Raw genomic sequence first — 15,207 nt, forward strand, 5'->3', positions numbered from 1 at the left:
GGAATACCATTCTGCGACGATATCCTTTTATCCTGAACTCTACAAACTTGTGCAGCTATATAAACCAAGGCATGTCCGGTACGCCTTGGACGAAACTGTTCAACTACAGGATCATGACATCTTACGACTTCCGCCCTACCACCCAGACCTCAATCCCATTGAGTTAATTTGGGCCGAAGTCAACATCATGTGGTTATGAGAAATACATCTTTCACTATGTATCAAGCTATAGCTCTATGCGAAGACAAGATATCAAGTATGGGCGCAGAAGAGTGGTCAGTAAAGTGCAAGCACGTAGAGAAAATCGAAAGGGACTATGCAGCCGCAAAACCCCAGATTGACAATATTATAGAATCCCTTATTATATCAGTTGGTTCGGATACAGACAGCAGTGACAGTGACCCAGAAGAGGAGGACAACTTGAGTGGAATTGAAGAACTCCAATGAAAAAACAATCATTGTAAGTAACATTTGTTATTAGAAAACTATATTCTAAGCATTAAATATTATTGAAGTGATTGTAAATTAAATAATAAGAGAATACCAAATAATAACAATAATAGGACTTATCCTTGTTTTTCAGTTGTTATATTGTTGTTTAACGTGTTTTTGAAAATAACGTATGTGTGAATAATAATCGGCAAATCGAAATCGTGAGTTTAAAGTCGTAAGAGATTCTTGCGCCTTCATCTCAGCGGCTAGCACGTAAACGCAACCCGCCACACAGATAGCGTTCGTTTTTTGAAAGGGTAGTATTAGGGCTGCACGAGCACAGCTAAATTCCTCCAACTGTACTATGATGGAATTATTTCCAGTCCTTACCCAGCACAGCACCTCCTGCACATTAGGAGTTCACTCACCAATCTAGCATAACACTCACATAATTTCTAGCTCTCACCCACTCTTTGAGTGAAGAAAAATGTGTTGGAAACATTTCCAAAATAAAAGTTATGAGTGGTTCATTACATAAGTTGTTCAAATTGATGTTTATTAACTTGTGATATGTGTTAAGAAAGAGAAGTTCATTATACTTTTAACAACCCACCCATTTACGCACATCTTTAGTTGGTATTTTTACCTATTCCACAACCTAGACCACTCCATAAATTTCTGCAAATAGGTTTTCAAAGACAATACAAGTAATATATAGAACAATAGTTTATTTTCAATATGTATACAGTTTACAAGTTTCTTTTAAATTAACTTATAGTCAACATAATGCAAAAAAATGTTTATTATGTCTCAAGAACTTCGTTATTATTTTATTACATAAGGTTTGGTAACAACATAAAAAAGGAGAACACAAAAAACGTACCAACAAGTGACATATTATGTGAGTATACTGTACTAAGAATTATGTTCGTTTCGTTAAAATTTCAATATTGAAACTGGAATGTTTTTTTATTATATCATGACTAATTGAACATGAATCATCTATAAAACTAAAATGTGAGCATAAAACAGTAAAACTGACAAGTTCAAGTAAAATTAAGATTGACTGTGGAGAATTCAGATTAATAAAAACTAGTTGGCAAATAATTCTACAAAAATACTGTTTAAACTTATTTGTTTAAAGAACGTGGTGAACTTCGTGTCTTCCCACACCAAATGCAGCATAAAGTAATATAACTGTCACAGAATAAGAAAAGTATACAGTACATTGATTTAGTATGCATACAAAACTATATGTAGAAAACTCTGAGATATGGACAAAAAGCCTGAGAATATTTCTGTAACACGGTGAATGAACTACCTCTACTACATATTATGTACTGAACTTTCTCTGAGCAAATAAAACAAAATAGGTGACAAAATCCTAAATGTATTACAAACTGCAAAATATTGATTATTTTAAGCTGACTATATTTAGCTTCCAAAGGATATATCACAGACTAGTTGCAAGATACCAATGCTGACAGTTTATTAGCCAATCAATAAATTATAGGCATTTACCAATTATTGTATAAATAAACTATTGAAAAAATCACAACATTTTATATTTTAAGAATACATTATTTTATTTATCTAACGTTAAGGTTTCCATAACAATTCCTATATAACTTTTGTAGGACTACAATAGCTTCCCAGTAAGTAATGCATCATAATGTTTCATATGTAAGATTTAGAGATTACTCAGAATGTGTGAAATTCATTATTTGATATTCTTCTAGAATTGAATATTATGAAGAATTAATGGCAATGTTTAAAACAATTGATCAAGATGTACAATATGGATGAATGTTGCCAACCTCCAGTCTTAAATAACATTGTAATGTACTTGTTGTTGATTTTATTTGACTGTTTCAAAGAAAATCCAAGTAATCAACGATATCAACTGAATAAAAAAACATGATTAAAACTAGGTAACGATAATATAAATTAAACTAATAAATATGACTGGAGGGTTTAAACACAGGAGGAAGGCTAATAAATAGATGTACCAAAGTGTAGTAGAGTTATGAACACTGAGGGATCAATGTACAGAGTTTGAGAATAAAATCAAACAGGACGGTTTTCTAACGTAGGTAGTTGGCTGATAAACACATTAACTGTAGTATGACAGCATTGTAAAACATCCATCAATGTTGAAAGGATCTTAATAAATCTTATATAGCATATAACTTGAAACAACAGATTGTGCACAACCTAAACATATATAACAACAATGTTCACTTGATTATCAAGTAAATCATCAACTAGACTGCTACTTTGGTTGAGGTCTAGGAAATTGAAGAAAATCTTTGACTGTATTACTTCTGAGAGATGTTTAAACAGGAAATAAGGAAACGTTGTATACAGGTAATAAGACCTACAGTATTTATGTTCTTATATGAAATAATTATGATTATTATTGAATTAACATTTTTTTCTTATATTGGGTGCAAAACTGGCTTATTGTTTGAAAAAATTAATTCTCAAGATAGTAATTTCAAAACACCTATCTGTAACAAGCAAAAATTCATATAAAAATAATTTAGTAAGCCCATCCTAAATAGTTTGGGTTTTTTAGGTACAATCATTAGAAGATTTTAAAATCATCTTCATCTCTACTACAAAACACACAATATCAATTATACAGTGACATGAAAAAATTATAAAGCAGAAGATTTATACAGTCAAACAAGTTCAAGGTTCATAACTTAGAATAATTAATATCAAGCAAATATTATGTATGGATGAATATTACTTATTTAACAACCACGAATTCGATGGTATCAATCATTTACTGGGTTTCATTCTGTACAGTTCTATTAATATTATGCAAATTTATTATGTTTTGTTTCTTATAAACAAAATTACTGAATTAAATCTTTTCCATAAGTCTTTCCTCAAGAATTTGTTTTGCTCGTTATTTTAAACCTGAACATACTCCAAATATCTCAAAACAAACATTGGATGCATACTTTAAAATTTAAACACTGTTTCATAAAAATGTAAGCAATTCTTTCAATTCATATTTGTAATTACCACTATAAAAATAATCTAAGCTTGTATGAACACTTGTAAGTAAGATGTCAGCTTAACCAAAAAGCCCTTTTTATGACTTCAACAAACAAACCAAACTGACAGTCTCAAATTATGTAAACACATTTTTATATAAATCTAAGTTAAGTTCAAGAAGTAAGTGAGGGCTCCTTCCTTTGAGTGGGTTCTTTTCTAGCAGGTATGTCTTTTTCTGGTTCTTTTTTTCCAGACATGATTGCTTTTATATCCTCAGCATCCAATGTTTCGTACTTCAGAAGTGCTTCAGCAAGCATTTTATGTTCTTTTTGATGAGTTTTAAGTATCGTTTTGGCCCTTTCGTAAGATTCCTGCAAAAAATATTCACAATTATAATAGTAATATACAAATATGTTTACTTTCTATTAGAGATGAGCGGGTATAAATAAAATAAAATTTTGATTTTTATACCTATACAAATATTTTGATCTTGATTCTAGATTCATAAATTGATAGCAATTCCTGTGTTATTTGTAACTACTAGGTCTATAGGCTGGTTATAAAAAGTGTGCCTAGATTATAAACTTGATTCCAAACTTTGGCCTCCTCACTATCTTTTAATATTATATCTGTTATATCTGAAACAAAAAATTCCTAATTATACGTACTATATTGTGATTTTACTACATTCCTGGTTTATTCCAATTTTCATTTGTCCGGATCACTTGCAGTTCCAATTAATCCAAATAAACAAGGTTGTACTATATTTTATTTTTTATATATGACATATAATACAGGGAAATGTTTTTAACAATCCTATTACGCATATACATTAAACTAAAACTAATGTATAACTTCAGATCTTTAATAATGGCTATTCCTTTGCTATTCCCAACTTCCACTGTATTGTTGAATTTAGGCTAATATATAAATTGTTAGCATCACCCAACTGGTACAAATAATTCTTATTGTTCAATTAAATAAGTTTTTTTTGTATGATACAGGTTTAAGCCATAAGATGACTGATCATTGTAAGATAATTGAAGTAGGCTAAAGTTTAATTTTCAGAATATTTATGACAACATCTATGATTACCTGTAATATCCTCTGAATCTCACTATCCAACACTGCAGTTGTTTGAGGACTGACTTCATTAAGTGTGATCAAGCCTTGTTTTTCTGTGTCATGGGTCCGTAGGCCTGCTTTCTCTGACATTCCCCAGTCTTTAACCATATGCGTTGCAATTGCAGTTGCTTGCTGAAAGTAAATATTTATTTAGTTTCAGTATCATTTTCTAAGAACAAATAAAACATAACGTTTTGGTGTTGAGAGTCATAACACCCAGAAAAAAAATTAGGAGTCTAGATACTTAAAAATTTGATAATTGGAATAATATTTGTCAAGTAGTTTTATAATTAATAGTACAGACACTTTATGTATTTTACGTCCTAAACCTTGTATAAGCGCTATGATTCGTGCTTGTGATGAATTAGAGTGCTGCCAAAGTGATAATTGAATGAGCACTGTAAGAGCGAAATCGTAACTGAGCTATATGCACACCCAAGACATCAAGTCAGGATGGCTGTGTGAAAGCACTACTCTTGGACGTGGGATAATAAACTTTAAAATACGCAAGAACTTTAAATCATGTGTAGTTATGGGGGTGTGTGTGAGTGCATGGTTACTTTTCATTTTAATTTGGTTTCCTATTGAGCTCCCTACTTAGGATAATAACATTTTATTGTTTTGGATTGGGTAACAAATGCAAATTTACTATCAATATCAATTAGGCAGATTTGATTTCTTTAGTGCTGTTTGAAACTACAAAAAACCCAATGTTAATTTCTTAGGTTAAACTAAATTTTTTGACATTTAATTTCTCAGCAAAATATATACAGACAATGGAATATCCGGTGATGACAGCTGAGCTCTGTTTGTTTTTCAAGCAGTCAACATTAGAAGTCACACTAAAATATTACCTTTTAATAAAGCCCACAAGATTACTTAATTATACATGATGATAATTCAGTAAAAAGCCATATGATCATGCATATGCCTTTGTAAACACAGAATATAAAATGCAATTTATCTAACCTTAAGGTCACTTGATGCTCCAGATGTGATTTTTTCTGGACCAAAGATGATCTCTTCAGCAGCCCTTCCTCCCATCATAGTGTCCATCATTGCTAGTAGTTGGGACTTGGTAACATGGTAACGTTCCTTTTCCGGGATGTAAGCAGTCTGTCCATGAAACATAATGCCATTCAATTACTGAGAGTCAAAATCGTAAGTTATTTTTAAGTAGAACCTGTCATAATATACTCCACATGATTCTATATAGGGTAAATTATAGGCTTGTTGAAACTGTAAAATGTTCAATAGATTTTTAATATATCCAGATTTTAAATATATATTACAGAAAATGTTGAATACAATTAAGATTAATAATCCTACACCTTGCCACAAGTTATTTGCTAAATGGAAAGCGCAATCCGATCAGTCAGTTATCACTCATCACTATTTGGAAGAATAGCAAAAACATAAATAAAAAGAAAGAAAACAATTTCACATTAAAAAGATATGTCCACATATTGAAAGGGATATGCTTTTGGATTATCAATGGGAATGTTAGAACCTAGTGTTGTGTCGAAACCAAATCTCAATTCTATAATCCACAGATTTGAATTCGAGAATCAAACGACAAGATTCACTGTGTCACTAATTATCGACTGATTGTCTGTGCGTAATTACCGGTGGCCAAAACATATTTTTTGTTATAGTTTGTGTTTGAAAAACCTTAGATAGATAACGTAATTACAAAATTATTATAGTTTTGTAAATAATATTTTACTTATACTTCGTATTCTTTACATTATTTATGCTTGTGCATTGCCATGCGTCTACTGCATCTACAATGTGCTGACGTCAGCTGTTCAACAGTAAACAAACAGACAATCGCTAATGTTTGTTTATCTCTCAATTTGTGTAGTATTATAAATATTTCCCAAATAAAATAGATGTATGCCTATATCTTATTTGTTATTACAGGTTTGTATAAATTTAGTTTTTTTTCACTTCCAAGATCAAACAATACTTCATAAGTAATAAAAATATATGCCCATAACATTTGCAAATATCACATATGTATTCTAGAAGACTATTTTGTAGATCTATTATCAAATGAAATTATAACGTAAAAGGTAAAATCAATTTTTTTTAGATTCAGAATCCAATTCAATATCCAAAAATGTTTTATTCAACCATCACTAGTATAGACTTTTATAAAATCCCCCACTAGATGTCTTTATTACTGCCAACCTTGAGTGTACCAGTATATTCTACCACAGTGCGGCTTCCACACTACAAGTGTAATTACATTAAGTAAGACAGAATCAGTGATTGCAGTTCAACATGTCTATGTAATTGTTTTGGTTGTTAACCAAAATATCCAACTCGCATTTCAACAGAGCTCTCCTATGTGTACATGCTGTACTTAGCGAGAACTTGCAGTGCCGCACACAACGTGTGGTGAGTATTACAGTATCCTTTTGCCCTGAGGCCATACCAATTACAACTCATACAAGCTCTTCACGCCAGTTACAAAGAGAAGCGTGTTAACTTTAGCAATGCTATTTTAGAGGATTTGGAATGATGAAACTTTTATTTCATGGCTGGTATTTAGCGATTAAGCTACGTTTCATATGAGCAGTATAATGTCACCGCCATAATGTGCTTTTATGGGACTCAAACATCCTCATGAAAACATTCAGTACAAACAAAATTCACCCAAATGAATAATTTTATGTGCAGTTTCATAATCCGAGAATTATGAGTTTATTTTTTTAAGGAGTATCATTATCTTGCAATGTTACAGAATTTGTTATCAATAGCACCTTCATCTTTACTGACTCGACAACTTCATCTTTCAGTAAGATGGAGCACCACCATACTGGCACAGCTGTGCGGCTTCCTCAATAACAACCTGCCTCAATATTGGATAGGACACACACCACACAGGACTGCATAATAAAGCTTTACACTCCTGGCCTCCTAGGCCACCTTAAAGTGACAGTTTCCTATGGGGATATGTCAAAACAATCTTTATTAATGAAATTGAACAGAAATAATTTTGAAAATGTTCAAACATTTCCAACAACAGTAACTTAATAACATGTTTATTTGGGACAAAGCTTCTTTGGATGTTCTATATAAAATATTACCTTTGAATGATTAGAATGGAAAAATATCCATTTCTGATTAACTAAGCATTACTAAACATTGTCTCGACAAGCAGCCCTAGTTGGTTCCCAATCAAAATAAATAAGGCTGTACAGTACGCGCGCTGAAGGTTCGGCTCCGAGTCAACCGAGCGGACTATGGCGGGGGACGGGTGGATTGCCCGATATAACAACTGTTCTGCAGACATCCGCCAATGTTTGGCCCGCTTCAGTCTGAATATTTATTGTCCCTGTTCTCCCTCACAGTCGAGTATTCACTGTTGTTAGAAGTGGACAAGTGGTTTAAGTGCGTTATACACAATTCATTAGTTTAGTTAGTAGTGAGGTTAGTGAATTTTGGTAGTTGTAGGGCGTAACAAATTATTTAATATTATCCTTGCTACTAAGGTTATATTACAAGTTTTAGTAGTTTTGTTTTGATCCATCATCTCAGTCGGTATAATGGCCCGATACATTTCCAAAGTGACTCGAGGAAAAACTACGAAAAGACAGGCTCGAGAAATTATATGGAGGGTTAGTGAGTTCATGGCAAATGAGTGGAAACTATCTAATGATGAACGAATCCCTATAAATAAATGTTTAGAAAAAACTGCCGGCTTGTGGTGTTTTAAAGACACTGATTAAGAAGATTCGCCGTGAAAAAAAAATTATGGATTCTTCCACTGAAGGGGAGTGTTCGTTCACTACCCCTAAAAAATACAAAAAAAAGAAAATAGTAGAACTAGACGACTTTGATAAATGTGTTGTTCGAAGAACCATCCATGAATTTTATAAAACTGATAGTTGCCTGCCAACTCTTCAATTGTTAAAAAACAAGCTGAATAAAAAAAATTAACTATGAAGGGGGTTTAACTAGCCTCAGAAAAATATTAGCATCATTAGGTTTTCGGTGGAAAACAATTGAAAATAATAGGCACATTTTGATTGAAGCTAGTGACATAAGAATGAAACGTATAAACTATTTACGAAGTATTTACAATGTATTGCTAAGGTAGTATTCGAATTTGGAATTGAATGCTACAATGTAATACGGTTTAATCCATATATAACCAATTCCTCTATGTATAGTGTATTCGTAGAAATGCTAAAAAAATCATTTATTGTCATGCCACATAATAATAATTAAGTTTTTCATAAACAGGATTCTTTATACAACAGTGTTTTGTATTTATCCATCTGTCATAAAATTAGTTTATAAACAATACACCCCAAAACACTTTCTATTCGAATATAATACAATGAAATTCAACATAATTTCATTAAAGTTGAAAACTTTTAGTTTATCACAGATCACCACTATGGCCTAAAGTGTTTTTTTTTTTTTTTTCAGAAATAAACTATTGCAAAGTGATTCAATGTTAAACTTTCAAATGGTATTGCCGTGTTGCATTTACGTGAATGGGCCATAAACTGTAGGGCAGCGGTGTCGGTGATCCATTCCACTTCAGACTAAGTTACGGCTAACCTAAACTATGTATCTGAAAAAAAGTTAAATCTAAAATTAACTTCAGTTCATTCAGAAAAACTTTCCCGCTGGTGAAAGTTTCCTGACCAAATAATAAAAAACATCCTCACATACAAACTTTTTTGTATCACAATTTTGGCACAGTTAATTTTAAAATATAGTTTATTGAAGAAAAGTAATAAGACATTGAAACTTAATACATTCATTAGCATTGGCATAAACAGGAAAATAGATCTGCGAAGTTCATAATTTTATTTGTACAGGAAGTTGGTCTAACCATAAGTTGATTGTCGAGCGAGAATTAAACATTGCCGTCCGTGACGGATCATTGGAGAGTCAATGTTTTTATTTGGTTAGTAGGGCAACGACAGGGCCGAACCTTCAGCGCGCATACTGTACTTCCTGAAGAAATTAAGGAAGTTATTCATTAACAGTGGTTTATGTTACATCAAACTTTGTGTTAATATTACTTTCACATGTATAATAGTTTTTCAGACAAATTATGTTTAATAATCACAGAAGATTATTAATCATAATTATGTTATGTTATAGTTTATGAGATAGAAAATACCACTTTTTCTTCGTCTGAGCTTTTCCATTTGAAGTAACTATATCAGAATTAACCCACTGATATTAAAAAATGATAAAATGTCCATCTCAAGATTTAAAAAACCATTCTTCAAAACCCTAGTTTCCCAAAAAAATATGTTTGAAACAAACCAGATAAGAGCTAAACATAGACCTATATGAGTTTACATTACAAGGTTCACTGTTCATACTGGTTACTTTGAGATTAGGCCACAGATATTGTAAAAAGTTATCAATAGTGACTATTACGATACTGAACTTGTGACAGATGATTTCTTTAGATCAGTAACTGCACTAAACTACTGATTGGTGTAGTGATAGACATTGTAACTAATATAGTAATTAAGCAATTATAGCATTAAAATAATCAGATTGAATGGATTATTTTGTACAAATGAAAAAACTTACATGTCCAAGAGATGGACCACGTGGAATGATGGTCACCTTGTGAAGAGGATGTGAATCCTTAGTGTAGTAGGCAACAACAGCATGTCCACCCTCATGATAGGCTGTTATCTCATTTGTCTCATCGTCTAAAATACGTGACTTCCTTTCTGGGCCTATAATATAGCAATCACATATATTAATGGCTATTAGTGTCATTTTACATTTTGTTACACATTTAATTGTAAAAGTGATACATTTACATTGCAGATTAAAACAATAAAATTAGAAGATACAGCAAAATATCACTGTGTGTGGTTAACGATTGTAGGCTGAATATTTATTTTTCTCTGCATCTTTTAAAAGGCCTGCCTAACTGTCGCAAAATAAAAATATATGTTGATAATGTTTTAAGGTGCCAGGGTTGGTGTTTCAATGATCATATCTATCAATTATCTCAGTATCAGAAAATAGTGATGTAACCATTCACATTGGTAAATTCATCTCCTATTGTTCTTAAATTTATTTAAGCTAATGTCTTTATTTCCTTCCAAGGCACTAAACAAAATATTTTCTAAAGTATGAAAGAGGAGAATCTTAATAAACATGATGTTAATAGTATTTTAAAATCAAATAGTACTTACACCTTTTTTATTTTTTATTTGAATTAAAATTAGGCTAAAAACATTATTTTCAACAAAAATCCAAAGGCCAAATAATTTACCAAACAGTTATAAAACAATGAAAAAGTATATATAAAGTATGCCACTCACCCATAATAACCTTGTCTCTAGCTACTTCAAGATATTTCATTGTGACAAAGTCAGCTCCATCAATGGCTGCACGGAGGGCGGCCTGATTGATCATGTTTTCTAGATCAGCGCCTGTAAAACCAGTAGTGCCCCTGGCTAATATCTCCACATCTATATTCTTAGCTCGGATACGACCCAGATACATGGTTAAAATTTCTTTTCGCCCAGTGTAGTCTGGTGCTGGAACCTACAAATCAAGACAAGAAATATAAAAAGTGTGCATGCTATTGAAAACAAAATTCAAGTAGTCTATGGGGTAACCATACTTTGGTGTAATGATGTATAATATGTTATGATTATTCGTTAAAATTTTGATTGTAAATTTTACACAATCTTTTTACATATGATAATGTTCAGCAGTATAAAGCAAATGACCACCAGTCCATAAATGTTTCAATTACAAGATTATTAAGACTAGGGAAATCTGGATGGCCCAGTAGTAAGTAATAAACAAATAATATTTTGCTTGTAAGTAATACATATATATAAACTAATTCAGAAGTGTATATTAAAAATTACAATAATAAACTCTGTAATGACAAAAATAATGCTCGTTAAACATTTAAACCCTTTAACTGCTATTGACGTATTATCACATATCATAACTCTGAGCCCATGACACGGCTAAATCGGACAACTACAGCTCTCTTAGCATGGGGCAATGTTAATATCTACGATTTTGCCTTTCTATTTAAAAAAAATGCCTTATTCTATAATAAAAATTTTACTCAGTTCGAAACATCTCCTTTATCGTTATTAATTGAAGACTTGAAGCTATTACACCGTAAAAATGTGTCAGTTTTAGTACAAATAAATAATACAACTTCCAAGTTATCTTCAATACACTACTAGAATAAGCTTTGTATTTACATTAAAACTAAATATTGTATACTTATAATACAATTATGCTATTTGACAATATACTTTTATTTAGTTACAAAAGCATCTATCAGGCTGCAACGCACATAAAACTGGGCAATAGCACTCGGAATACACTAAACTACTACTAGAAAGCAGGAAATATCCTTTAGAATGGCAAAAATAATCAGCAGTATGTAAGCAAACATATTAAAACAAAAGTAGCAATGAGAGCACTAGGCATAGAAATATTACTTTCAAGAGCAGCACTGAGGACACCAGCTGACTGGATTGCACAGCAGTTAGAGATATCGTTAAAAGTACAAAATGTTATAACGAATCGACAGCATAGCCCATTGTTTTGCCATCATTTTGGTGTATTATTACGCTAATCAGGAAGTTATTATCCATGGTTATAGCCCCTGAGCTGGCAAGACTATATTATTTACCTACTGTTGTTCAGCTTGATTAAAATGTGTTTGCTTAGGACATGTATTAAGGTGACTGCATCATCATCAGCTTGTTTATCTGACAGAAGTTTGACCTGAAAGTTTTGTGAAGTGAAGTAATACATAACATCATAAAACGTACAACATAACCCACAATAAATAAATAGAACAATGATAAAAACAGAAATTTAATAAATAATGCCAGGCTTGTTGACACAAACAAAACAGTGTGGTGTTTAAGTGATAAATCAAATTTATCAGTAAATTTATCCAAAGTTAGGTCAAGGAAATTGAGCCAGTTATTACCTTCTACTTCTAGGGTAAATTTCAATATGAAAGCTGCTTTGTTGAGATAAATATAGAAGGGGTTTAGCTGTCTTGCATTTCAATTAAACAACACTCTTTTTATCATATATCTATCTAAGGTAGAATAAAACCTTTTTGTCTGTATTTATTATTGAACATAACGTGATTGGTTTTGTTATAGTTGGGATAAATGCGAGACAGAATTTCAGAAAAATGTGAACCATAGCTAGACCAAAAAGGTTGGTGATGAAATTCGTCAACTGTAATTTGACACTCAGAAAACAGTCTACTTTTCTCCTTTTTAAACACACCTAAGATAGACTGCCAGTATGGGGAGGAGCTGCCATAACAAACCTACGAGTACTACTGATTCATAAAAAAGCAACCGGAAACTAGCTTGACATTGGGTCTATAGACTGTTGCAGAGACACCTTCGGAACCATAGAGATACTGACTGTGAGTGGTCTGTACACCGTGGAAGAAGTAATGTATGCGGTTGGTGAGAAAAAAATTACTAATCATAACATCCACTCCTATAGTACCAAAAGTGCAGTGCTGTACACCCCCCCAGCCCATCACCTGACACTGTATGAGAAGAAATCATTGTACATTGGGTGCAAGAGTTTTAACCAACTACCAAGAGAGAGCTGCAAGTGAAGAGGGGCTGGGAACTGAGAAATGCACTGCACACATTGCTGTTGGACAGACTATTCTACTCCATTAAGAACTGACTCAATATACATCACAACAGAGTACCGAATATGACAATGTTCCATTAAATAGTAATTATTTTGACACTGTTTGTAACCTCAATGATTATAAATCAAAATTATTTTGATTCTATAATGTAAAATAGTTTTATTTCTGTCAGTTAAACCAACAATTCATAAGTTGCGGTAGGTGGTCTGAGGACTGAAGTTAATCAGATACTATTCTCAGGGTTTAGTTTACAGGTACATATTTATAGCCTACTGATACACAATATCAACATCATCATTTTAACATCAAACATCATCGGTTTAACATCAAAATTGTATTAATCATATGAGAGTTTCTGAGATTACAACTGTTTCCCAAAATGTTGTACATCTTTAATAAAGTTTAGCAATTTTATACATTGAGGCTTATGTGTAATTGATAAGTGATCTGATCGGGACTTCTTCTTATGTCATCTGAAGAAACAAGTATTTGACTTGAACTAATTAATTTTTTATTCTGAATTTGATATACAATAGAGTAGAGTTTTTGTTTAATCAGTAGGGCATTGTGGTTAATCAAAAACTTTCTTCTGACTTACAAGCTTATGATGCAGTCGAATCTAAACATGTCCTGAACAAATACATTTTTATTTGGCTAAACAACAGTATATAAGTAATCTAGTCTTATAATAACGAATATTGTGTTTAATGTGAATGTTGAGTTTAACTCTAATTCACCTTCCTCATACAAGCAGCATCTGAAATCTGATGCTGTTGCAGACTTGACTCCTGTAATCTGGAAGTATGTTCGTCTGGAGAGATCCAAAAATAGTCGGCAACGAAGAAGCTCAAAACGAATTCCCTGCATTGTTTCAACATCAGAGGCATCCCGAATACAAAAAGTAATGCAATCTAGGCGAAGAGGTATTCTTATTGTCTCATCAGAAGCACAATTGAGACCTCTTCACCTAGATTGCAATACTTTTTGTAGTCTCGGTGTCTCTGATATCAAAACAATGAGTGGGGGGGGGGTTCGTTTAGAGCTTCTTCGTTACAGACTATTTTTGGATCCCTTCAGACGAACATACATCCAGATTTCAGGAGTAAAGTCTGCAACAGTATCAGATTTCAGAGGCTGCACATATGAGGAAGATGAACTGAATCAGCCTTTTCCACCATAGCTGCGTTATTATGTTTACTTACAATAAGATGATAAAAGAACCAAACATGCTTAAACTAGAAATTAGAATTCAGAAGAGGAAATATTCAGTCAATAATTGATTAGGATTCTGATTTATTTATCAGTACATAATTTAATAATAAAAAACAAAATATTATATGCCATTAAATATAAAACTTACTATAACTTCTACATCGAATCTGCCAGGTCTCAGCAGAGCCTTGTCCAAGTCTTCCCGTCGGTTGGTAGCTCCAAGGACAATTACACCTTCATTCTGGTGAAACCTGTACAACCACGATTACCCATAACACATTTTCTTCTACAGCTACTAACATCAACAATAGTAATCAATTACTCTCGAGCTTGAAATGGTTGTATAGGGTCTATTGTCAAGTTCTTCTGAGATAATTCAATTGTTTTGCATCCTCTGTGGAAAAAATTCAAGGAGAAAAATGTCCATACCTATCCAGTGATGGGCCAAAAGCAGCTAAGTTTTACCCCATAAAAACAATGTTGAACCTCAGATACACTTTGATACCCTTATTGTTGGTCATAGAGCTATGGAAGATGCCTCATTTAAAGGATATGACTTAAAACACTACAAAACACTTTTTAGGTTTTCTAGGGAACTTTATACTTTTTAAACAGATAAACGATGAAGTACAAAATGATTGAGATATTGAATAACCAAGAAAATATAAAAAAGTCATTGAAGTTTAATATATTGTTCTTATTAAGTTAAAATCTAGATTACCGCGAGTACAGCTGATTTTTAATACCTTCACTGG

The 15,207-nt window shown here is 32.3% G+C and overlaps 1 protein-coding gene across 3 annotated transcripts in view; it reads right to left on the minus strand.

Moving 5' to 3' along the window:
- Positions 1–1,147: 1,147 nt before the first annotated feature.
- The window catches only part of LOC124369168 (ATP-dependent zinc metalloprotease YME1L-like), a 64,903-nt gene continuing 50,843 nt past the window's right edge, over positions 1,148–15,207 (minus strand). For all 3 annotated transcript variants that reach the window (XM_046826964.1, XM_046826963.1, XM_046826965.1), the window contains 6 exons: positions 14,601–14,703; positions 10,890–11,115; positions 10,141–10,292; positions 5,536–5,682; positions 4,537–4,698; positions 1,148–3,812 (listed from right to left, as the gene is read on the minus strand). In XM_046826964.1, the coding sequence (XP_046682920.1) occupies positions 3,615–3,812; positions 4,537–4,698; positions 5,536–5,682; positions 10,141–10,292; positions 10,890–11,115; positions 14,601–14,703 (988 nt within the window). In that variant the 3' untranslated portion in view covers positions 1,148–3,614. The remainder of the gene's footprint in view (positions 3,813–4,536; positions 4,699–5,535; positions 5,683–10,140; positions 10,293–10,889; positions 11,116–14,600; positions 14,704–15,207) is intronic.

Source organism: Homalodisca vitripennis, chromosome X (genome assembly GCF_021130785.1).
Source record: "Homalodisca vitripennis isolate AUS2020 chromosome X, UT_GWSS_2.1, whole genome shotgun sequence".
Classification (NCBI taxonomy): Eukaryota; Metazoa; Arthropoda; class Insecta; order Hemiptera; family Cicadellidae; genus Homalodisca; species Homalodisca vitripennis.